The sequence below is a fragment of the Hetaerina americana genome, unplaced genomic scaffold (assembly GCF_022747635.1).
Source record: "Hetaerina americana unplaced genomic scaffold, ioHetAmer1.1.p SCAF_7, whole genome shotgun sequence".
NCBI classification, from domain to species: Eukaryota; Metazoa; Arthropoda; class Insecta; order Odonata; family Calopterygidae; genus Hetaerina; species Hetaerina americana.
The window spans coordinates 52403168-52428273 of NW_027287316.1; the positions used below are offsets into that span (position 1 = coordinate 52403168).

Here is a 25106-nt window from a genome sequence, read left to right on the forward strand (position 1 = left end):
TTTAAAGACACAATTCACAAAAAACTTGTGTCATTCATTATTGATTTATTGCCTAAACAAATCGCTACGGTGAAGTACCGAAAATTACGGCATGCTGCACTAATTTCAAACAATGTTCAGAGTAAATGACTTTTTCATATCATTTAATAAAAGTTGTATGCACTATTCTTGGAGATAATTGTGACATTCGCCATGAAAAACTGAAACGTAATAAATTCAATATAACTGCAGTTTGAATTCATGTTTAAATGACGCTCTTTAAACTTCTATTGTTATTACAGCTCTGAAGGTATAAGCGAGATATCGAATTACTTTGCACAAGTTTTATTTGTAATTTCCAAGTGAAGCTTATTGTCTGGTTGAATGGGTGAATATTTATCACATTTGCAGTAATTTCTGATTTTTTGAAAACCCTTAGTTTATTTTACCTTCTTGTCAGTGCAATTTGAAGATTGCGATCACTGCGGTATATCGCGTTGAACACGTAGTTGCTGTAGCGGATTTTATGGATGCCTCGTTGAATCATGGATTGTGTTGTGCCGTGGACTTACAAGTTAGTTCAATGTTGAATGTTTTCTTTTATGTCACTATAAAAAAATGTTAACTGAAATAATCTAAGAATTATTGTATTTTATTATAGTAGTATATTGTACTAACGGTGGTTCAGCACCATGTATAACGTTCCCCGGCTCTACTGTATTGAGTGAAAACTTTTCGAAAGCATGGTCATATTGATTTATATTCTGTGTTTCTCTTGTCTCACCCAAAGTTATGGTATTTTAAATCCTTATTTTTACTGCTTTTACTGTTTTTAGTCCACATAATTTGTATTGGTGGGGATGAGACGTCAAATAAATTATGACGTAAATGTGAAGGTTTTGTTTGCTGTTAAAAGGGCATTAATGAATTCGTTTTAAGTGCCATTACAAGAATCTAGTTTTGGCAAATAAATAACACCTGTGTCTTAGTACCACTATGTTTGATTAGCTCCCTTTGTACTTAATTTGCCGTAATGGTACTAGTTTTAAATATACAAATTTTGACCTGTTCATGAGATAGTAGTTGTTTTTAGTGGAAGCGACCGAGAGCTGCGGTCATTTGCGCCATTAGGGATGGACAGGAAATGATTAAGGGCGGAGATAAACCCGGCGTTGGCATTAGCCTACTTTTAACGAAAGGCCCCAAGGGGTCCGCAGATTAAAGTCCTATCCGACGGACGGCGTACAAACTCAAAGTGTCCTCAATAAAGCCCCTTAAGTAGAGATCAGGATACCACTGAAAAATATATGCCGCCGCCGGGATTCGAACCCGGGCCCTCGGGGTGGAATGCTAGTGCGTTAGCCACCGCTGTTCACAAGGTGAACTGTCCAGTTTCCCCTTTCATTGCCAACGGAAAATGAGTTCTTGAATACCCTTAATGGATTTCTGAATTGTATTAAAGTTTGTTTCTAGCCTGGTAAAGATTTTAAAGACTTATGATATTCAATGATTTTTATTTAAGGTCACATTTTCATTTTAAAATAGTTTACTTAGCGATTGTGTAATTGCATATGCTTACCTTTCACCTGTGGTCATCAGTTTTACGTTTGCTCCTGGTCAGGGAATACTCCCAAGATAGACCATGCTCAGATGCAAGAATTCCCCTCATCCTCCCTCAGTTGTCATCTTTACATTGAAAGAATGATTGCTTTATGTAAATTTCAGGGAGGAGTGGAAAGCAGTAGGTGAACTTGTCTACAGTCAAGATGTTAAGAAGTTAAAGGAAGCTTACAGGGTTCTAAGAAGCTGGAAGTCCAGGTACTTTGCTTTATTGCTTTTTTTATTCCTTAATTGCTATGTATCTCGTCGACAAAATTTTCCATTGCAGATGCTTAAAGCTTCCTGCCGGAGCAGAATGTACTGTAATTATTTTGGAGGCACTTCTTCTTGAGAATGAAATGAAAGATATCCCGGAACTTCATAGTCACAATATACTGGCATCATGCTATGCTATGGCCCTCACCCGGTAAATTATTGTTTTTAGTCATTATAATTTTTTATTAAAATGTGATTTTGACCATGAGCACTTAAAGAGATCAGGTATTTTACTGTGTGCTATCACTAAAACTTGAGCGATATTAGTGATGTGATTGGTGAAGTAGAAACTTTTTGATGTGCAAATGTGAAGGACTTATTGTAATTTTTTTCATTGTTTTAGTTTCTTGAACCTTGCAAGTAGTTTTGAGAAGGAGAAAACATATTTTTCAATGTACAGAATTGCTCGCCACTTAAATTTGCCGGAGTGGATTGTCAATCTAAGGCATCAATCTTCCCATGGGCTTGAGCTTCCTTCTCTGGTTGTTCTGAAGGCTGGTTTAACATTGGCATTAGATTGGCTTGATGTAAGTTTATTAATACCTTATTCCTCAAATTTAGCATTCATGTGCAAGAAAAAAACAAGAAACTGAAGTGTTTCTTGAAGAGGTTTGAAATTGTGTCCCTAAGTCTCAGTCACCGGTGTGAATTTTTAAAATTTAATTTTTATTTCCAAACATGTGGTCAGCTCATCCTGTCACTTCCTTAGCCATTTCTAAAGTACCTGATGTGAGCAAATCCTGTTCACTCTCTTTATGCATCATATTTTTCAGAAAAAAATTTTTAATGCTTTGAGGTTCTTTCTGACCCTGTAAAACTATTGTCTGGATGTTCAATACATTTCGTAACATTGGAGTTTTATATGTTTGGTGAGTATAACTCATTTATCGAGTAACAATGCGATATTATGTATAGTTCTGTTTTTCTACCATAGCATTACATACTCAATCCAATATTGCCTTGAGAGATTCCAATTTTAATTCCTAAACAATGGTGACTGTTCACCAAACAACCACATTTCCACGGTAAATAGTTTTTGTAAACATATAAAATAAAATTAAGGTGTCATTAATGTGGCTTTGAATTGTTATCTCCAAAGTTGCACATTATTAAAGAATATTATCTGATTTTATATTAAAAAGATTATTTTTCTGTTGATTTTTCAATTTGGTTGCTCCAGTAAATTACTACTTCAGTCCAATTCATTTTTGTAAATTTTCTAAAATCTCTTGACAATTCTGGCCACTCTTCTACTTAAATCTTTTGGGGAGAGGATTAATGATATCATTTAACCGAATGAGAAGGAAGGGGGGGGGAGGGTGGAGGGCCAATGCCTGACCTAATGCCAAGTTAATATATAATAATAATCTCTAATTGGGCATTCTGATGTTGTGTACAATCTTTGGTGAATAATTCCTGTAAACTGTGGGAAATGCCGAAAGAGTAACTTTAAACGTAGTGAATAGTGAGCTTTAGCAAATAATTCAATGATTCATTGTTATCTGTTTCCCTGAGGTAATAGAACAGGTAGGTCATCATAATCCATTGTATTGAAGGCCAATGTTGAAAACTGGAGGATTACCTATGCGATTTTAGCCAGGTGAAGTAAGGAATCAATTTTAGTAAGGGTGGTCGAATTGTATCAGTAAGATCCAATTGTTTGGTGCCCAAAAATTGCACTTTTATCTGAAATCAGGTCCAAATATTTTCATTAAGTGCGTTCCGAAAGCTGCAGTTCAAATGCATTAGTTCCATGATTGAATCATTCCATGTAGTGTATGAAGAAACTAGATACTAGAAGAGTGATTATTAATTCATTCCAAATCACAATGAATGATAGTGAAAATTATATGTAATGACATATTTAGTATTTACATATGTGAGTATTTTGGACTAAGTAACCTAGGTTTAGCTGCATTCTTGTCTGATCAATTGTTTATCACCTTTTTATCCTAGCATTTAATTATATTTTAAATTTACATTTCTTCAAAAACTTTGAGGATACAAAATAATGAGATCCAGGATCTTGTTCTTGATCTACTTCTAAAAAAAACCGGGACCCACACATTCATCTATTTTAGTGATAATTGATTTCAGAGAAATTGATTGATTCACAAACCGTTAACTCAGACATGTCTGCCTTTTTCTTTCTTGAACTGCCCCAAGCTCCTCTTGATTTGGTCATGTTTCACATCCATTACTTAACTGTGTATTTCACATCCATTTTCAGAGGGAATATTGGAAAAGTGGGCGTAGCCAGGAAAATTTGGAATCCTCTAATTCATTACTGGCTAAATTTAGACAAAGGTTTTCATCTTTAGTAATCTCCTATCAAGATATAATGAAGCTGAAAATGAGTAGAAATAAACACCAAAGAGAAGAAGGCATATCCAGTTTGAATTCCATCATGAAAACATATGTTATCCCTAATGATGATGACTGGCGGTTGGAGTATGGTTCAAATGAAGAAATTGTGGACGAAGTACCCAGGACTTTGAATGAGGGCATTGCAATCATTGTTAATAAATTACAGACAATGCTTAAAGCTGCAAAAAATAAATCTCTTGACATTGGACTACTGTTGGAGCAATTCCTTTGTGATTCACTATTTTTGCCTACAGAAGATTCATTCAACCTCTACTCAGGTTAGTTCATGTACAATTGTTACATTTTGAAGGACCTTGAGAATGGTCGTACGGAAATAAAGGAGATGGTGGATGAGAAATAACAGATGGCAGCTAAGTAACCCACCTATCAGCATGTATAATTAGTGCATTATTCAACTATAAACATTTTTTCAAAGAGATGTGAGACCCAGTTGTTGTACGAATCAAAAAATCATAAGGTTGGTCAAAAGATGACTGCTCAGTATTGCTCCTAACTCAATTGAATATTGGTGGTATTATTACCATTGGTATAGCAGAAGAATCTGTACCATTGTAACAAGGTCATCAACCCAAAATATAAGATAAAACTAAATTCCTTTCAAAAGGTAAATGCCATTCTGATTCATGCATATGTTTGATCAAGTTACTTTCCCTTACATATTCACAAAGGAAATGTGGTAATATCAACCACCAATCAAATGTATGGCCTATCTACAAACATTTAAACCATGTGCATTAACTTTCATGTGACATTTGAATTTCTCTTGGAGGACAAATAAATCAATCATAATAAAGACCCTCTTCCAGTTTTGAGCCTAGACAATCTTACCCTTGACAAGAAAACGATTTCATTGGAATGTAAGCTACATTTTCTTAGTTATTGCGACTGAAAATATTAAAACAATGATGGAAAGAAAAATGATTGACCTAGGCAAAAAAAATATATATTGAGTCATCCAATAATTGGACCAACCTTGAGGTTGTGAGTTGGACTCATTACCACTTTTTTTTTTCTCTAATGTGCAACTCCAGAATCCACCAGAATTTCCTTCTATTTCATTTGAAAGATTACTCTCCTTTGTAGCATCTCAGATGTTTCAGATACACAAACCTCAACAAATTCCGAAGCACTATTTTCTTTGCTGTGTCCTCATTTATGATACATAAGTACGTGAGAGATTGGGTGGAAATTAAGGCTACTTGGCTATTTAACCAGTCGTTATATTCAAAGAACCGTGGAAGAGAGAGAGTAGTGACAGTAATCTTTAATGGAGTCATCCACTAATATGCATTAAAATGCAGAAATTTCAAAGTGTAAAAATCCTTTGCCTTGACTGGAGCCACGAATGATTTTTACACTGTGAAATTTCTGCATATTAGCGGATGACCCTGTTGAAAGTTACTGTTGTGGTATCTCCCACAGTTCTTTGAAACTCGTAAACTGTGGTGCTACGATTACGAATACCTGTGACATTGTATGTATGGTACTTCATCATAACATCTTGTTCCATCTCACAAAATTTCAAAGTGTAAGAGGACACCTTGGTAGCTTAACTGGCTAAAGCACTTATTGAGGGATCTGGGTTCAGATCATGGTTATGATGAATGGTTTTTTACACTTCAAAATTTCTGCTTTTTATTTAATAATTTGTTGAAGGTATGCGTATTGATATAAAGTAGCATATTTAGAAGAATGCACCCAGGTAAAGTCACTGTGTGAAAGTTGTATAGGTATGATTATATATATAATCATCCATTTAATATGAAAACTAATATGTAATTATTTGTTTTAAAGATGACCTGAACAGAAATATACTTCCAAAGGAAATGATTATGGTGTGGTGTACATTCCTTGAGGAAGTGATTCACAAGGAAAGTCTCTTAACCACATTCATTGAAAAACTAATTGACTTTAAGAGTAAACAAGAAATGCCTGAGAAGTGGGCTGCCATATGGGTCAAATATCTTGCCAGTTTTCTTAGAAATACGCGGGTCCGCAAAATGTCGCCTGGTAAGCGAAAGATGAGCATTGGACATCTTTCAAGAAAAGTTGAAGACTTCACTGGGAGAAAAGAAGGGAAACAGTTGCAGTGGACTATCATATTTGATGAAAACTACCTACCAAAGAAGGCAGAATTAAACGCCTTAATTGAGGATGTGATTAGAAATCCCAGAAAATCAACATTGGTGTACTTAAGAGAGTGAGTTTCTTACTCAGGGTAGTAATAACACAGTTCAGCTAATTGTCTTTATTTTCAGATGTTTATTTCTGATCAAGCAGGATGCACAACGATCAGAGAGTTTGGGGAAAAATGGTGCTAGGGGAAAATCAGGGAGGTCAGGGACTTAGCCATAGTTTTATTAAATATTGTGGAAAGTAGCTGCTCTAAATGCCTATTCTGCTGCTGCATAATACTGATGCATGAGCAGCACTCATTCCCAGTGTTTCATTTTCAAAACTTTAAATTTAGAATAAAATAAACTCATCGACATCTACATAATATGCCACAAGCCGCCGCAAGGGTGTGTGGTAGAGGCTCACGCCCTTATGTAACCAGTATATTTTGAATATTTGTGTGAGATGGTGTGGACTGCGACATATTATATACTAATACATTTAGTTGCTGATTACTGTTGACGCATTTTCTGGGAAAGTCATTTACAATTACCCAGGAAAAAATAGATATGATAAATAACAAAATATAAAAATTTTTCTTAATACTGGGTGTGGCAACATTACTTCCTTTTTGAAAGCATTTTGCATACAAAAAAGGAAGCTATATCCCCCTGCCCTGTATTATGGAAAAAGTTATAACAGTAAATTTTTCAATATTTTTTTAAGGTATTCAAATGAAAATGTAATGATGAAATATAAAGAATGGAATGAAGAGAAATAATTTTTAAAATGTTGCATTTTTACTGCATTGGAAAGAAATACCTGTAGGATGTCACATCAATTTTGGTTGTTAAAAATTGTTGGAGTGTTGTCTTTTGGGTGATAAACAATTAATTTCTACTACATTATTTCTAGGCTTTTGGGTTTGTATGAGAAACCATTCTCAGATCAGAAGGCAGCCATGATTGAAAAAGCCATTGAAATCCAACTTCAAATAAATAGAGATTCAGCTTTGAAAGAAATAGCTGATATCAAAGTAGATGCAGAAGAAATTGAGGAATTCTGTAGCAGTGTGAGTACATTTTTTAGTGGTTAACATGAGCTGGGCTTTGGCACACTTTCTTGCACAAGGAACAAAAGAATTTTGTCACCTAAGTAGGTGTTACATCTGTAATTCTAGATGTACCTGTATATTGAGGGAGTACCCATTGGAGTGCGTTTCCTCAAAATATTTACAAGAACCATACACGGGGGATAATCACACAAAAATCTATAATATTAATAACAGAAGTGAGTACAGTTAATGCAAGGTCTGTACAAAATAGATGAGTTTGGTCTTTCTATGCGCAAACTGCTTGATAGCTCACAAGGTGCTTGATAGATCACAATTAGTGAGTTCTTGTCTTTTAGCGGCTTCTGTGAGAAGTAAAACACCTTTGCTCATGGCCCTATCTTCACATGTCTCCGCACAACACAAATTCTTGTCTGAGTTTGCACATGCGTACTGTATAAATTATTGTGTTGGATTGTGAGAATGAAGGTGCTAGAGCAGCAGGGTGAGTGCATTGAATTTTGTTATAATCCCAGGAAAAATGCAACTGAAACTTATGCAATTATTCAAGAGGCATTTGGCATTGAATCTATGAGTTGGGTACAGTGTTTTCGTTGGCACAAGTGCTTCCAGTCTGGAAGAACCTCGACTGATGAAGAACTGAAAAATAGACGACCATCGATGTTAAAAAATTACGCCCACATCAACAGTGTGAATTATTTAGTGAATGAAAACTGTAGGTTGATTGTCAGGGAGATTGCCATTAAATTTAACTTGAATGCATTGATACATTGACATATTTTGTAATAGCTCTATTTTTTTAATTCTCTTAGTAGAACTATGCATGGTATAGATGAAATGTATCAGGAACAATTTTCTCCTGATGTGACTGTATGTTGCAGTGAGCTCGCACCACATAGGCTCAGTGGTGGGAGTCTGGTATTTAACACGGACCAAGCTCCAATCACCTGCAAGCGTTTCTTCAGGCTAGATTGTATTTTTAGTGGACCCCTGTCAAGTGACTCAGTGCAAGCACTAAATGCATCAAATGATTGAACAGCAGTACAACGTCAAATTTTGTGTTGGACTGGGGAAATCGGGTTTGGAGACATTGGGTATATTTTGCCATGTGTTGAAGGATGAAAGCATGTTACAAACAGCAGTTTTGAGTGGCACAAGCTCTTCAAAGATAGCCGAGAGGCTGTGGATGACAAGCCCCGCACTGGACAGCCATCGACATTCAGAACCCTGGACAGCAGTTGCAAGTGCCGAATTCGGACCATCTGTTAAGTGTGCACCTGATCATAGATCATATAGATGACAATGCACAACTGAAAATTTAGCGATGCAAAAGATCTGCACTAGACTTGCCCCGAAGGTCTTGACGGAAGGCAACGAATAGCAGAGTTCAGTGTTTGCTTGTGAAGACCTGCAACGAGTTGAAGAAGACTCAACAAAGAACTTTTTGGACAGTCACGATTTGGCATGAGTAGACTATTTCCTAATGCTAAAAGTGAAATCCTCTCTCATGGGACCCAAAGTGCTGTCAAGGAAGCATGCATAACCTTAGGACCTTCTGGAATCTGCCAACCAGGGAGCCTTCAAGTCATGGAAAAGCCACTGGCAAAAGTGTGTCAACACTCAAGGGGTTTACTCTGAAGAATTTCGAGGCATTGTAGCAATATCTGAAATAAATCTATTATTAGGTTTTTCCGGATACTTTTTATACAAACTTGTATTGGGACATTTTTTTATTTCATGTTGCGACAATTTTACTATTTCATGTGCTAATAATTGTCCATATTCTTACAGATGGGGGTTATTGTCTGTAACTTTGTTCTATTGTGGTTCATATGGGTACCTTTGTGCTATTAACAGTTTTTATAGCAATTTTGTTTCAAGATTTCACGCTATAAAATATAATCTGTGGTTATGAGCACTTGAGGTATCAGTGGTGATTCATTACTGATTAATAGTCATTCAGACACCCATTGATATGATAGGAATTAATTTTCTCCATATCCAAATGGGCAGACTTAGTTGAAGGCAAACCGTTAGATTTTATTGGTTAATTTCTGTGAACATTAAGACTGAAGTAAATACAAGTGACTGAAGTGTGTAGTGCAGGGATTTTTTTAAACTGGCAACATGCTTAAAAAATTAAATTTGAAGTATTTTCACTGTTACTATATACTATTTATACTTTTTCTCAAAACTTGATATTTTCAACATTTTTGTTTTAGGTGTTATCACCAGGAGTCAGTAATGGTGAAAGAAAAGTTGAGCATAGTGGATTCACTGGTAAGTATGTGCCTTAAATTTTGGTTTATATCCTAGAACATGTGTGAAGGAAGATAAATTAATAAATTTCAACCTCTGCAAAATTACCCATGGTATTGTCAAATCTGATCATGTAGAGGATAAGTTAGTTCATTTTCTGCAGCATTAAGAGTGGTTAGGGCTAGGAATATAGTTATATTAATTATATGGATAGTTATATGAGTTATATGGATAGGGCTAGGAATATAGGAGCATAGTTAATTTATATAAGTGATGCCTCGGCAATCAGTCATAGTTCAAAACCCTAATAATATTTCATTTGACTAAATAACATTCCTTGGCACGTGCAAATCATGTTTTGGAAAGCATTTGGTACAAAGGTATAGTATGAAGAGTAGTGAGAGGTGCGAGTCAAGAGTGGAAAAGGTAGAAGGCAAGGAGAGAACCATAAGAGCTACAACACTCCCTTGTTTTTCCATGAGAAATATGTCATTAAGTTAAGTAGCTATGGTGACCGTCATTTACATTCTCATGCTTACAGCTATTCTAGTGCCACCAGCCAAAATACAATCTTAACATACAGTCTGGAGCTTACATAGGTTGAATCTGCCAGCTCCTGTTCCAATGGAGTTTGATGAGGTTGGGAATGTTAAATAAGAAATTGGGTTGCAGGGTTCCACAGTGCATGTGACCGCATTGGTCAAAGAGTGTTAACATGTTAGCCATGCTGTGCCTGAGGGAAGGTAAAAGTCAAGTGATGGAAGTGAAATAATGGAATCGTGTACGATGTAAACAAATATTGTGGAAGAGATTTCAGAGACCTGGAGTTGGGTGTTGCTGCTTAAGAAACCAGTCAGTAGTGAACTGAGATTACAATCAGTAATGAACTTGTGACAACTTGAGTGGAGCATCTGAGAATGTCTTGAAACATGTGTCCATATTCAGAAAACATAAAATTTTCTAATCATTCTTTGCTGTGAAATTAAAAACAAAGAGTGAACTTAATTAAATTAATATTTTATCCAAATTTCATCATGAAGAAAACAATTTAATAAACAATAATCTTGAATTCAGCATCCAATTTAACCATGACTAGTTGTGTGGCTGAACTATGGAAAATACATTACCATCTCTGCCTACTTTTTGACAGTGATGGAGTGATAGTTTCATGGAGTGTGATTAGCAGAAAAGAACGAAATAACTAGTGTGAAAATAAGCATGAGGGCTCAGAAAGGCATTAAAAATGCTATGAACTTTGCAATACTTGGAAGAATGAAGCATGCAGAATTAGGGTAAATAACAGCAATGAGGAAATGGTTAAATTCTACAAAAAAACTACTAGGGACGATAACAAATGTCTGCAAGTTATGTGGAAAATTTAAGCATCCTGTAAGGGGCTATGATGAGTCAATCCAAGTGGTCTTAGTTTGTGTATGTGACTTTTATAATATCTGAAAACTTTAAGATTCAACCATTTTTCTTTTTTGTAGCATTGTAAATATAGTAGGAAAAATTGAAAGTTGAGCTCAGAGAAAAAGATCACAATGTTGACCTGTGCAGCTAATGGCATCAGGGCATGTGAACATTACATCAATGCTATTCATGATGAAAGCTAAATTGAAATTTTTCCACATCCACCCACTCTCATGAATGCTCATTTCTGAAGAGTTTCAGGGGGGAAATCATGTTGTATGCATGTATATAAATGTTAAGGCATACTTGTTTGCAGTGACCAGTCATATTTTATCCTATTCAGGCATTTTTCTTTTGTATTTCTAATTTGAACTATTTTTTAGCATTTTTGATGACAAGTGTTAAAACTTCTAAGATTTTGATCCACTGCTATTTTAATTTTTGTTGAATTGAAAGTCTGTAAATGTAGTATAGTGTCATATAGCATAGCATCTATGATAGAGAATGTATTTATCCTGTAATTAAAGTCTCAAATTGTTTTAAAAATGTTGTTACAGATTTTTCCTTTGGCTGGGAAAATTTGCCTTTGGGTGTATGTCCCAGCACTCAACAAAGCATGGGTGCTGAACAAGATAATGAAGAGGGAGTAGTATATTTCTGTGAATGAAGTGAATTTGATGAGTGTTGGAACTTGACTTCAATGTGAAATATTTTGAAAAAGAAATTACAAGAAGAATCTGGATGTAATTTATTTTCTTTTTTTTTAATTTAATAAACCATATGTTTTCATTGTCTGTGTAAAGTGAATGTTGGTGTCTTAATCTGGTCAATTGATGGAGTAGGTTAACTTGTCGAGTTACACACTTTTTCAGAACATCGTGGCCAAGAAGAATTATAATAAAAATGACTTGATATCCTAATCTTGTTCCCTTTTGGAGTAGCCACTGTCAAAATAAGCATCATTTTGAGCTACGAAAAGAAAATATTTTCTTTGGCTGATTTCTTCCATTCTACCCATCTTTGCATATTTCTTTCATTTCTGATACATTTATTTGTTTCATTGTCCTCTTCTCTTTCTGAGACTTCAAATATTCCTCACCTTCAGGGTCTCTGCAGCCATAATCAGCTCTGATATTCCCAGGCTAATCCCTTCTTTTTTATTCCTTTTACTCTTCTCTCTCATAACAGTTTGGTAATGCAGACACCAGGTTTCTCTTCACCCTTCCTCCTTTCCCATCCATCTCTAACCGTGCAAATGACTCTAGTTGTCGGTTGCCTTCCCTAAAATTACTGCCATAACACTATGGTGTACTGCAATGTCCAGGATATTAGTTTAAATGCCTCCAAATGGGTATACATAACTTAAATCCCATGAGGGGGCAAACTCAGGGATTGACCTGGGTGGAATAAACCCTGACTACACCACCCTGGGGATGAGGATGGTGCAGTGGGTAATGGACTGGCTTCCCAGCAGGAGGACCTGGGTTCAAATCCCAGAGACGACACATTTTTTTGTGGTATCCCAATCCCTACTCTTGCTTTGTGGAGAGCACTTTGAGTGAGTATGCCATCAGTCGGATGGGACGTTAGACTGCGGACCCCTTGGCACCTTTCATTAAGAGTAGGCTAATGCCAATGCTGGGTTTCTCTCCACCCTTCCTTTCCCAGCCATCCCCAATGGCGCAAATGATCTTAGCTGTTGGTCGCCTCCCCTAAAACACCCCCTAATTCAAATTTCAAGGGTCAAATTTCTCCACCAATGTCCCTTATGTATTGAATTCTTAACTCATATAACAGGGCAAATACTGCAGATATATAATACCATTCCAATTGAATATTATTGTTTTCCAATGAATAGATGATAGAAATAGTCCTATAGCCAGCAGGTGATTGCTTTCTATGAAAAGTTTTCAGTAAAATGTACTGCAAATTTTATAAGCTTCAGATAAGAGGGGACAGGTGTCATTCCAGGTCAAAATTGTCTCACTCTGTGATACATGACAAGGTCATTTGGTGGGATACGCTAGTACCTTGGACATAAAAATGATCATTAAAGCCAGATGTGCATCAAGGTTCCAAGAAATGGTCTGAACTGCAAGAGGATCTCCACATGTTTAGACTCCCAAGGTTCCTGTTAATGGTTCATCATACTCCCCTGTCTTCACTAGGGGAGAGGACAGCATCAAGTAGGATGCCATGCCATGCCTAGGTTGTTCCACTAACTATTGGGTGCTATTGGGCACCTACTCCCTGATCTCACCCAGGAAAGTTATTGATCAAGCACCTCTACCTCGGGGGCTTCAAAAAGTCACTCCACATACTGCAAAATACATTATGAAGAAGCATAATCTTGTTTGTCTTTATGGGATGAGTAGGCAGTAGTGTACCCACTACAATGATTGCAACCATTCCCTAGAAGGCTACAAATTATGTTCCATATCCATGGCATTAGGTAAGAGCCATGACTTCTCCTGTCTTCATGAAACCTTTCCCACCTAACCAATGATTCAGCTAGCAAATAAATGAAACTCCTTTAGGTCTCCCCATGACTATAGGGGCCACACTTCAGTCTCTAACAGCAATGAACCAAAAGTATGCCAGAAATTAATTTTCTATATCATATCGAGTTACTTTAAGAAACATCAGCCACCGTGAATTTCAACCTCTTCCTCAACCTTGGTGACCCGAAAACAGCCTGGAGCACCCAGTCACAGGCTAAAATTCAATGGATGAACCAATGGTTTAACAAAGAATGATTATTTGAATAAGAGAGAGGCATGGATTTATAAAGTGCTTAATTACCTTAAAAAAGCAAAAGAAGAAATTGACTTGTATCAAAAGGTGATGGACTTCTTAGATGTACACACAATGGGGAATCAGCATATCTCCAACTTTTTTGTCCCATTATTTTATGAATTTCATTCAATCATTTTCCTTTTTGAGTGGCAAAGTCCTGGATTCATCCCAAGATCTAAAATGAAAATGCTACAGACAACAACGGTAACATATGTTAGATACTCTCATGGACAACTTAAGGGCTTTGAAATTTAAAACTGACAGAATTAGGTAACATACTCTGGGTAGAAAAATCAACTTAGTACTCAAAACTAAAATTAGTCCAAGAAACCACAGGAGATGCCACGACAGAAACAGAGTCATCCACTAAATGCGCATAACAATGCAACAATTTCATTTTGTAAAAATTTCAGTCTACCATCCATCATAAATTTTATAAAATAATCCTCATGGAAAAATGCTATCATAAGTTTATGTACATAACATAGCAGGCCTCATGTATGGCTTAGGAAATAATTCTCTTGTTAATGATTTAGTCACTTTTGACCATAAATAAATTACTAGTTCACACTTACTTCTGCTTACCCTGTCTTTGAGATGTGTGGCTAAACTGCTCTAAATATTTAGTCAGCTTTTCCATACAGGTTGCATTGGTGTCTTCCAGTGGTGTGAATTCATTTCTTCCTCTAATAGAATAATATTTAAGGCCTTCATCCAGTCATCAATATTGTTTTTCCTTCCTTCAGCAATGGTACACAATATATACAGTAGCACTACTGAACTCAAACTATTTCACAATTATCCCTCTTGGGGAAACCTAAATTTGATATAATCTCCTCGTCAATGCTGATCTTGCCGCACTGTTAGGCATGCCTCATTCCATTAAAAAGGAATATAATTTGGGAATATTTTGTCCAATTTTACAATATTAATCTCTCATTATATGTGACTTTATTGTCACTACTGCTGGTGATGAGCCTCATTTGGTCATCCAAAAAATATGAAAGAGGAGAATGACAAGTGGGTCATATAATGAAAAATCAGTAGCAGGTATGCAAAAGGGATGCAAGAAGACATGAAATACAGATGAATAAAGTATTCCTACCTAGGCAATAGTTATGACAAAATGCCTGGCCTTTGTTTAATATCTTATAACATAAATAATTTCAATAGAGAGTAATGTAACAGCAATAATATTACACTTAGTCATGTTTTATACATGAACAAAGTACATTTACATGGCATGTTTTTTTTAATCCTGAGGGAAAGTGGAAATTCAGAAAGAATAAATCATTTGGCTAGAAATAGATTCCACCTGGTATCTTCAACTTGCTCGTCAAGTGTGCCAACAATTACACCACCAAGGTTTGATTTCATGGTGAATTCACATGCAATGGTTTTTCCCCTTGACGAATTTTTATGCAGTCACATTTCAGATTTCACAAGACTTCATGCATATTAGCAAAAATATCTTGCCTTTAAATTTACTAGTAATCGTTTCATTTCTCTAATCATCACAACAAATGAATTTTCTCTTTTTACCATCTTAAACAGTTTTGATTACAACTTAACCTTTGTCTGGGATGGGCAGAAAATAATTCCCTATATGTGCAGGTTTTTATTAATCTTCTTCACTGCTGTAATAGGGCTTTCCTCCTAATCAATTCACATAATCCTCAATTCTAACCCGATCTACCCATTTAATCCTCTCAATTCTTCCATCATATTATTATCCTCAAAATAACTGTTTTATGAATCTTAAAGCATTAAATTATCAACAGCTGAAGAGAGTTAATGGCAATAAAGATTCTGCATTTCAATCAATCAATTCTAAGCTCATTCACACCTGATTATGACAATTTATGCTTTCTCAGTTAGGGATTTTCACATTGGTTCTGAATAGTAATATTTTTCCACTCTCATTAGACTCCACAATATCCTTATATGAAAGATTTTGGTGGATCTTCAGAACAAAGATGTGCCTCTAAAAATATTCTTTTACTGTATCTGAAGAAAACTTGTGATGTTACCATAGTACCTGTTATTAGTAAGCTAGTACTTATGTGAATTATATGAATTTCATTTTTTTGTAATTCATAAGATCAATTGGAAAAATTATTAGCTTGCAATATCAGTCAATCATCTTATTCAAAAAGATGACTGAATGAGAACAACTAATTAAATATTAGAGTTTTCATAGGGAAATAACTTGAACATGAAATTAATGTAAAATCAGCCTATATTCTCACTTTTACCTTAAATTCCTCACATTAAAAATTAAACCATCATGAATATGAAGTAGATTACAATATTAATTGTTCCTGAGAGAAAATAATTCTATGGATGAGATGAATTATATGCATAGTTAATTCAGTATTATTGTATATTAAAAAACCTATTATTGGTAATACAAGTAATCTTTGATGATTAATCTATACATTGAAATTGAAATAAAAGCATCTAATCCTCATATGAATTTCCTTATGCAGCAGAAGTTAAGGACTTCCACTCTCATTAGAAACAAAAATGTATTACAAAATTGTACACCATTTTTCTCCAAACAAAAAATTGCTCCTAGCATGAATGGCCATATGACAGTAGTCTTCTATGAGAGAGCCTCCTGAATAGAGAACTACTTATATTATTATCACATCATTACTGTCTCCCTATTCTTCTCTAAAACTGAAGAAGATAAAATATTGTTAACTCTAAGGTTAAAATGACCCACTTCCAAGACTTCAATCACAAAGTATACAATGTTAAATTTCAAGGCTCACATGATGAACTAACATACTTCAATGAACCCTAAGGGCAATATTCATCAATCTGATCACTGCCATGGATTTTCTCATGAGTGTACACAAAATGTTCTACTAATCATCACAGCATTTCAAGAAAGAGGAATGGAAAACAAAAATTATAGGGGACCTGTAAAACTAAATAATAATAAATTCTTAACATTTTACATAAATTTATTCATATCTGGATCTCTTCTAGCATAAATGTTTCTTGTTTACTTTTGCAGGTACAATACAATATTTTGTAGCAAGTAACATTTTGTCAAATTAAATCACTGGGGGGACATTATTTCATCATGCATCCTCACCAATACTTCACAATAATAAGCTGAAAATCTTGCCTTTGTGGTAAAAACATATACTAATTATTCATATGTAACTAAACCTGGACAGCTATAAGGAAAGAGATATGTGAGTTAATTTGAATTGAAGTTCAAGAAGCTAATTCAATGCTGAATGGATCATTTCCAAGCTATTAATAAAAGCAACATATGTGCCCTCCATCTCATTAAATTACATACACCACCTTAACTTCATCACAATTGCCTTCTCATTCCATAACACTCATGTAAAAATCACTGTCATAGTCGCTTTAAATGGGGTTTCACATCATTTGCATTGGAAGCATAATCCAACAAATTATCATTAATTGTCCTTTTTATGAAATGCTAACCCTTATTGCATTCAAAAGTATAAAAAATTGTCATTCCCACTTTTGCAAAAGGAAGTCAAACAACTTTCATGATTCACAGATCATATTTTAAAAAAGAATATCAGAATGACAAACAGGGTATGAGACAAACTTAACTATTTGAAATGGTTCACAGTCGCTTCATATCAGTACACTGTACACATTACTACAGCTTGTCAATATTTATTTACATTTGTGTACACTGTTTCTGGGATGTAAAAGAACATACCTCTGTCTTGCCCTCTAGCATTTCACTCCACCAGATCTTAAAGCGTTATTTTTTTAGACAGTTAAGAGTAGTAGACTTTGACATAATGAAATACATTATATAAGTGTGAAAGATAAATCAATCACACACAGATATTGGCATATATCTAGTCTTCAACATAACCTATGTACACAATAAGTATACATAAAAAAAATTTCAAATGTTCATTGTTTAGCATCCAATATTTGTTATAAATTTGCTCTTTACATCACTATTAGGCAAAAATCACAATTTCAGATTATCTGCATCATTCTAACTTTGACCTAAAAAAACAAAAACCTGAGATAATACTCACTGTGCATGTGGGAGTGGGCTATGGGCAGATGAGCCATTTACCCATAACAATGCTAAGGCAAAATCAGCAATTAGGCACTAGATTGTAACTACCTAAGTCACTGAGAGATAAGAACCTCATCGTGCACCATACAGTGAGGGGAGAGCAATCCAAATTCAATACGAGTCAGTTAAAAATTACATGAACTCCAAAACAACTGAAGGCGATGGTCAAGTTGGTGGTTATTTTTCTAAGGTCAAACCTAGACAAAGAAATGTTAAGTTGCCAGGAGGAAACTGTGACCATCCATTCTGACTGACTTTCCAGATTCATATTCAATTAACTTCAGTCCATACCCAATTCACACTTTCTTCCTGTGCACTTCCACACAGCCGAAGTGTCACACTAGACAAGTTGTGATCAATATGAAATCACCCAGAAACAAGAGGACTTTTTGGTAACTTTGATTTTTTTCCATCTCAACTTGGATGATGAAACCCAGAGACTGAAAGTAAGGAGAAATTCAAAGGAAACCATAATCAAAATCTCTCCCTTCTCTTTTTCTTTCCCCTTCTCACTTTATCTCTCTCGACTGCACACAAACACGCATATGCATCCACCCATACGCACTCACATACACACAACAGACACACTACACACCTCTCTCCCCTATATCCTCGAGAGGCAATTCCTTCCACTGGCACTCCTCTGTCTCCATGTCAGGAGGCAAGAGTGGGCAGAAAATAAAAGAGATGGTGGAAGAGCCCAGACCGATGCTTTCACATGGTGAGGCGATGACATTTGAATGTCCACAATGCAATGATCTCCCCAAGGGGTTTGAAGAACCATTGCTCACCCTCCCTCTCCCTCTCTCACATAACCTCTCTCTCTCATCACTTTACCTTTCCCTATCCTCTGTCCATCTGTTCATTCCCCACCTGAAACGGTCACCTCCCGCCAGCCCGGACTCTCAGAGGAGGCTCCCACCCCCCTTGAGGGCACCGATGCTGATGGTTGTACCTCCTCTTCTTCCTCATCCTCCGCCAACACCACATGCTCCACCCTTGAGAGCAACCTCATGTCCTCTTCAGCCTCCTCCCCATCCTCATCAGACTCGGTGCCCTTCCCGGAGTCCCCTCGACAATCACCTCCCGCCTCATCCCCATTGCATTTTGCTGCATTTGCAGCAGAGACACTGGCTTTCTCTCCTCTTCTCACCTCTTCCTCCTCTTCTTCCTCCCTTCCCTCCTCCTCTGGGATAACACTTGCCTCAGATGAGAGGTGAGAAGAGAGGGGGGACGAAGAATGGAGGTGGGTGCCTATGGATATGCCGCTGGAGGCCTCATCCTCTGCAGCTGAAATAATTGGCACAATTGGGACAGGGTGAGTGAATGACAGCTATTTTAAATTTTTCAATTTATGCTATGTACTTCAACAATTAATGTCCATCTCATTATGTTCCCCTTTATTTCCAATATTCCAATAATTCAGTACCTATATTGATAACATGAATAGTCGCGAATGAAATAATATTGAAACCCTATTTTGGCGGAGCAAAAATTATGGAAAATTGACAAGTAATGAGTTAAATACAATATAAAAGGTGCTCCCTTCTCTATTTTCTCCGATTCAAATTTTTAAAACATCCTTGAGTACTACACACTATGCACTCCCTTCATGCCCCTAAATTGGGAATTTCATACACTACATGTTGCACAAAAGCATAAGAGTATTTATTAGTAGTTGAAGTACTTATGAAATTTAAGATATTCTTGTAACGTTATAATTCAAAGTTTCAACAATATTACTTTCAAATGAAGATATGATTCTTTTAATAAAGGTCTTAGATCATATTATTCCACAGATTTAGAAATGAGGAATCAAACAATCACTATTTCAAAAAGAGCTTCCAGTAATAGCATTATGCCGTGAGTTATTCATTTTCTTGTTCATCACAAATCTTATGAAACTATATGCACTACAGTACCTACATTGACATGGGAAATGCAACTTGCTTCACTATGACAGTGGAATCAACTACATACCCACGTAGTTGAATACATACTGCATTATACTTTACCATAAAGGCAAATAGAATTTCATTAGAACTTCATTAAATTTAAGAACATATAAATACTCATTAATTTCAATTTTCAAGAATGAGTCACTTACCACTAGGCCTTAGTACAAGGTACATGAGCAAATCTGACAGTGAAATCATACCAATGACTTTCTCATCATCATCTACAATGACCAACCTATGAACCTGCAAAGAAAATAAAAACTCTTGAAGAAAATGATATCTTAAATTAATAGTTTTGAGAAATAATTAATTTAAGAATTTTTTATACATAATGATTGGTGAAAGTCCTTTAAATTTCAAATGTTTTTTTTCAATCTTATTTTAAAAATATCTAATTCCATTATTTTTAAATATCAATCATGCAAGAAAATATACATAATATAAATGTAATATTATCAGATAAATATTTATTTTTACCATGCCCAACAAAGAAAAAGTTTCATTTCAGATAACAAAATTTTCATATCTGCAATCTGCATTTGAGAAAGAGACTAAAAATCTCCAATTAATTGATTACAGATTTTTATTCTATTTCTCAAAATTTTAAGTTTTTCCAATCAATGTATTTCCTGCCACAGGACATTCAACAATCAGGTTCACATCTGGCAAGACAGCAGTACACAAAGTACACAAAAGCAAATACAGTAATGAGCTACATAGCATTGACACTTTTACTATAAAATTTTTACAACACCTACCTCCGCACGAACAATTCTTTCCATTACAGTAAAGAGTGTTTCATCCAAACGGCACTTCTGAACACCTTCAAACCATTCGTTGCGATGCTCATTGGCCTTTTTCAGTGAAACATCAAGGTTATTGTAAGTCTTCTCTGCAGCTAAATTCTGTAATAGAAAGAGTAGCATAAACATTTCATGAAATAGACACCATTGAAATTATAAGTAAAAATAATGGATGTTTTAGTGTAGCAAAACTTATGAAAAAAATCAATACAGTTATAATTGGTATTCTTCCAGTTAAAGTAGGGTTTAGATGGGTAAATCCTACATATATGATTGTACAACAATACATTTACTTGTCTCTCCTAACAAAAACCATAACCTGACATTCAATACTATAGTAAGTCTTCTTCAACTGTGCATACTTCTTTCCTCCCTTCATTCCATCCAAAATGCCTATCCTATTTCTTCCCTTCCTGGCTTTCCTAACATTCTTATCACAATCTTAAACATAACATTCCCAATCAAAACGCTCTGAATCCACCTTTCCTGCCTCTTTTGAATTTGTCCCTGCAATCCTGTCTCCTCACCTTACCTACAACTTCCTCATTTGCTTTCATTACTGTCCATTTCTCCTTTTGCATTCTTCTCCATAACCACATTCCAGAAGCTCCTATCCATGCCTATAAAATTTGATTCAATAAGCATATTTCTGTACTTTGCAAAACCACACTTCTTAATATAGTTTTGACAAGCCATTTCTTAACCTCCCTCATTGTCCCTATCATCGATTCCCTCCTCCTTGTGAAAGAGTCTCCGCCAAATGCAAGGTGTCTTTCTGTGCCCAACTACTTAGACCATTTTGGTCCAAAAGACTTCCATGATATGTAAACTGTTCCACCAACTCAAGTTTATGAGCACCCATTTTAACATTGAACTTAGCTTTCCTCTTTTTCAAAAACTGCATAACCTTTGTTTTTCTCCACCGACTTTCATTCCTATTTCCAGTTCTTCCTATTCCTCTTTAACCATTTCCTCCATATAAACATTGAAAAAAATGGGTGATAATGGACACCCCTGTCTTACTCCTCTTCCTAACACCGCTCTCATCCTGAATCTCTATCAATATCACTCATATCTGAGAAGTCGGAGACTTGTACAGGTTGTGGATAAGTCTCCTTTCTCTCCAATCTACTCCTATTTTCTGCCATATGTTCATTAATTTTTCCTAACCCACTCTATCAGATGCCTTCTCAAAATCTATGAAACAAACAAATACATCCTGATTGCATTTTATGTTCCTCTCTATCAGTGACCTAATATAGGATATCATGCATTTCTGAACCCAAAGTGATCATCCTGAGGTAATCATTTTCCCTCCACTCTATTCTTTTTATTTATTTATTTAGCTTTAGTACGAAAACAGCACTCTGGCCTTTACATCGGACTATTAACAAAGAGTAACAATGGAGACGATTACAAACACCCAAGCCCTAGGTGGAAGAAACCCACCCAGGCGGGAATCGAACCCGCGACCCATGGATTGGCAGACGAGAACGTTACCCCGCCGCCACCGAGGCCGGCTACTATTTCTGAAGGTAAAATCAAACTTCTTGTTCTTCAGTTCTCACATACGGTTACCTTTCTCTATTTTGGTATAGGAACTAACACTGATCTCACGAAATCTTCCAGCCAAATTCCTCTCATAAATGCTATGAATTAAACTCCATTTAAGTCCATAAAAACTTCTTCTACAAGATTTTCTTAAACTTTTAGGTAGTTCCACAGGAATGAGGCCTTCCCCCATGGCCTAATTAGATTTCAATTCCCTTAATGCCCTTTACATCTCATCGTCAAGTATGCCTGGACCTAAACTGTCCTCATCTATATCATATTCTCTTTCTATATCTAAGCTTGCTAGTCCAATGTCATTACCATATAGTCCCTTTATATATTCCTTCCATCTCCCTTGAATCTTCCTTAGTACAATTAATGGGTTTTCTGGGTTAATCTTTGATTTTTTGCATGAATTTCCTCTTTTCACCTCCTGACAGAGCTTTCACCTTCCTGTATAGTGCACTAATATCCCCCTTCCTTTTCTAACTTCCTTATCCTTGCAATGCTCCTTCCACAACATTTCTTTCACCCAAGCTCTCTCCTATTTCAGTTCATTATTCAACTCTTTATACTTACTTCTACCTAACTCTGTGTTTACATTCTCCTGTTTCCTTATCTCCTCTATCCATCTTATCATATTTTCTGTCATCCATTATTTTCTTGCTCTTTTCCTATAGCTTTGCTGATATCCCTTTTTTTATATCGTACCATTCTCCTTGTATTGTATTCAGCTCCCTTATCTCACTCATCATTTTCTTTGCAGCCAGCAAATAATCCTTCCTTACCATTCCAGTTAATGTTTCTATATTCCATTTCCTTAACCATCTTCCCTGTTTAACCCTTCTGAATCCAACATTACTCTTCGTTAGTACTAAATTATTATAATCATTCTGAATTCCTGGACATATTCTATGTTTGCCTCTGTCTATTGCCCTGTTTAAACAATGTTCCTTATGATTAAGCCCTGTCTCCAGCAGAGGTGTGCAGCTTTCCCCCCCATGGTCATTTCTTGTACCAAGACCATAATCCCTTACCTTACTACCGTATCTTCCTTTGCCTACTATCACATTCCAATCCACAATCATTACCATATGTCTATATACATCCACATTTTAATCAACTACCGACTCTGTGATTGTTCTAATGTTTCCTTTCAGAGTTGAAAATATACTCCCAAACTCATTGCTTATTTGGGTGCAAGAATTTGTATTGAGTTAGCCCATATATGCAAAGAATACTCGCAAGTACTGAACATTACATCATTATTTACTCAAATTCTAGCAAGTTCATTTAAGTCAACACATTCATTGAATTGATAAATAACAACCTTATTTCTTTATACTTGACACAATACGTACATATTGTCATTTACGAAATAAAAAATGAAACAGAAATTGGTACTCACAATGACATCGAACTTGGCATAGATATCCACCAAGCGACCTTGACTATCGATGATTGGCAATGCCGACACTCTTCTCTCGACAAACTTCCTCAGTGCTACTATTATTGGTGTTTCCTCCTTTGCTGTCTCGATATTCTCATATGTTCCTATTCGTAGTTCTCTCAAAGTCTTGTTCATGTAGCTTGGTCTGGGAAGATCATTTATCTTGAAAATAAAATGATTATCTGGTCATAACAGTGCACATCCCAAAGGAAGTCACAAGTCAAACAATACCATTCATCTACATCTAAATCTTGCCATCTTCAAAAGGCAATCTTATTAAAATATGTGCACTTCCAATTTATTCATAAAGCTTTCAGATTTTAGCATATACAAATGATTCTCCAAAAGATTAACATCAATTCATCAGACCCTAATCAGAACTCTCTTGGTAAAGTAAGGCACATAAAATTACCATATCAATGATTAAGATTGCATTAATTTTCAATTCAGAAAATTTTCCATAGTTATCAATCTGAAGGGCAATCAAAATAACTTAGGTAACATCAAATGATAGAGTAAGGGCAGGTAAGGTAATACAGGTAAGGGCAGTTAGCCGCACTTATAAGTACAGTACATTTTAAAACTTCATGGCAGGACAGTAAGGCGCCACCAATGTAGTCACCCTGACCACAATGATATTACCCCTCTAGCTCTTTTTTTTGAGTTTTGACATTTCTCCTTTTCAAGAATTAAGCTGAATATTAGGATAGTTTGCCATAGGCTATAGGTACTTCCACATCTAAAAATTTGTAAATTATTCCCTATTTCAGCACTTTAGCAAAACCTTTTTATTTTTGGATGGGATTAAAAAAAGTTTTGCAGAAAGGAAGCCAATGAGCAAATGAATTAAAACAAAATTGAATGTCATGAACTGCTGTGTCAGTAATTGATCATTCAAAATAAATATGATGATTAAATAAAAAAGAATTAGTGTATATTTAAAGAATTCAAGAATGACAAAATATAGTTAAGTTGCAAATTTCTAGAGCTAGATCCAGGATATTCAACTAAGAATGGTACAATCACTATTAAAATATTTCTTTCCATTTTTTACATTGAAAAACCATGAGTTTAGCTTAAATTTGGTGACAGACAGCTTATGTGTAAGTACATATAGTATTACAACTCCAAGAGCTCAGAGAAAGAGTCGTTTTTGGCAAGAAAAGTTTTATATTTTCTTGGTGTCCAGAACTGCAGACCCCTTGGTGCCTTTCATTAAGAGTAAGCTAATGCCGAAGCTGGGTTTCTCTCCACCGATACTCCTTTCCCATCCATCCCTAATGGCGCTAAGGGCCTTAGCTGTCGTTCTACTTCAAGTACTACTCCTTTATGCCTAGATAAATAATCTCGG

General features: G+C 35.6%; 2 protein-coding genes across 8 annotated transcripts in view; one reads left to right on the forward strand and one right to left on the reverse strand.

Annotated features, from left to right (window-relative positions):
* Window positions 1-313: 313 nt before the first annotated feature.
* Window positions 314-11976, forward strand: LOC139696381 (uncharacterized). The gene is made up of 9 exons (XM_071595129.1): window positions 314-553; window positions 1705-1797; window positions 1868-2005; window positions 2198-2381; window positions 4085-4499; window positions 6037-6442; window positions 7273-7429; window positions 9652-9709; window positions 11659-11976. The coding sequence occupies exons 1-9, from the start codon at window positions 525-527 to the stop codon at window positions 11766-11768; spliced, it is 1590 nt and encodes a 529-aa protein (XP_071451230.1). The 5' UTR covers window positions 314-524; the 3' UTR covers window positions 11769-11976.
* A 4339-nt stretch (window positions 11977-16315) lies between these two features.
* Window positions 16316-25106, reverse strand: part of SNF4Agamma (SNF4/AMP-activated protein kinase gamma subunit) — a 426140-nt gene continuing 417349 nt past the window's right edge. For 3 of the 7 annotated variants that reach the window (XM_071595652.1, XM_071595651.1, XM_071595650.1), the window contains exons 11-14: window positions 23714-23917; window positions 20710-20856; window positions 20101-20194; window positions 16340-19283 (exon numbers count right to left, since the gene is read on the reverse strand). In XM_071595652.1, coding sequence (XP_071451753.1) covers window positions 18856-19283; window positions 20101-20194; window positions 20710-20856; window positions 23714-23917 — 873 coding nt within the window. In that variant the 3' untranslated portion in view covers window positions 16340-18855. Of the gene's footprint in view, window positions 19284-20100; window positions 20195-20709; window positions 20857-23713; window positions 23918-25106 lie in introns of all 7 variants that reach the window. The other 4 variants (XM_071595647.1, XM_071595648.1, XM_071595645.1 and 1 more) reach the window with 3 other exon arrangements.

What these genes read in the sequence shown, in the direction of transcription:
- LOC139696381 (XM_071595129.1), top strand. Translation starts at nt 525, where the DNA reads ATGGATTGTGTTGTGCCGTGGACTTACAA. An exon ending in CTAAGAAGCTGGAAGTCCAG is followed by an intron (nt 1,798 to 1,867) that starts GTACTTTGCTTT and finishes TTTCCATTGCAG; the next exon opens with ATGCTTAAAGCTTCCTGCCG. An exon ending in TGGCATTAGATTGGCTTGAT is followed by an intron (nt 2,382 to 4,084) that starts GTAAGTTTATTA and finishes ATCCATTTTCAG; the next exon opens with AGGGAATATTGGAAAAGTGG.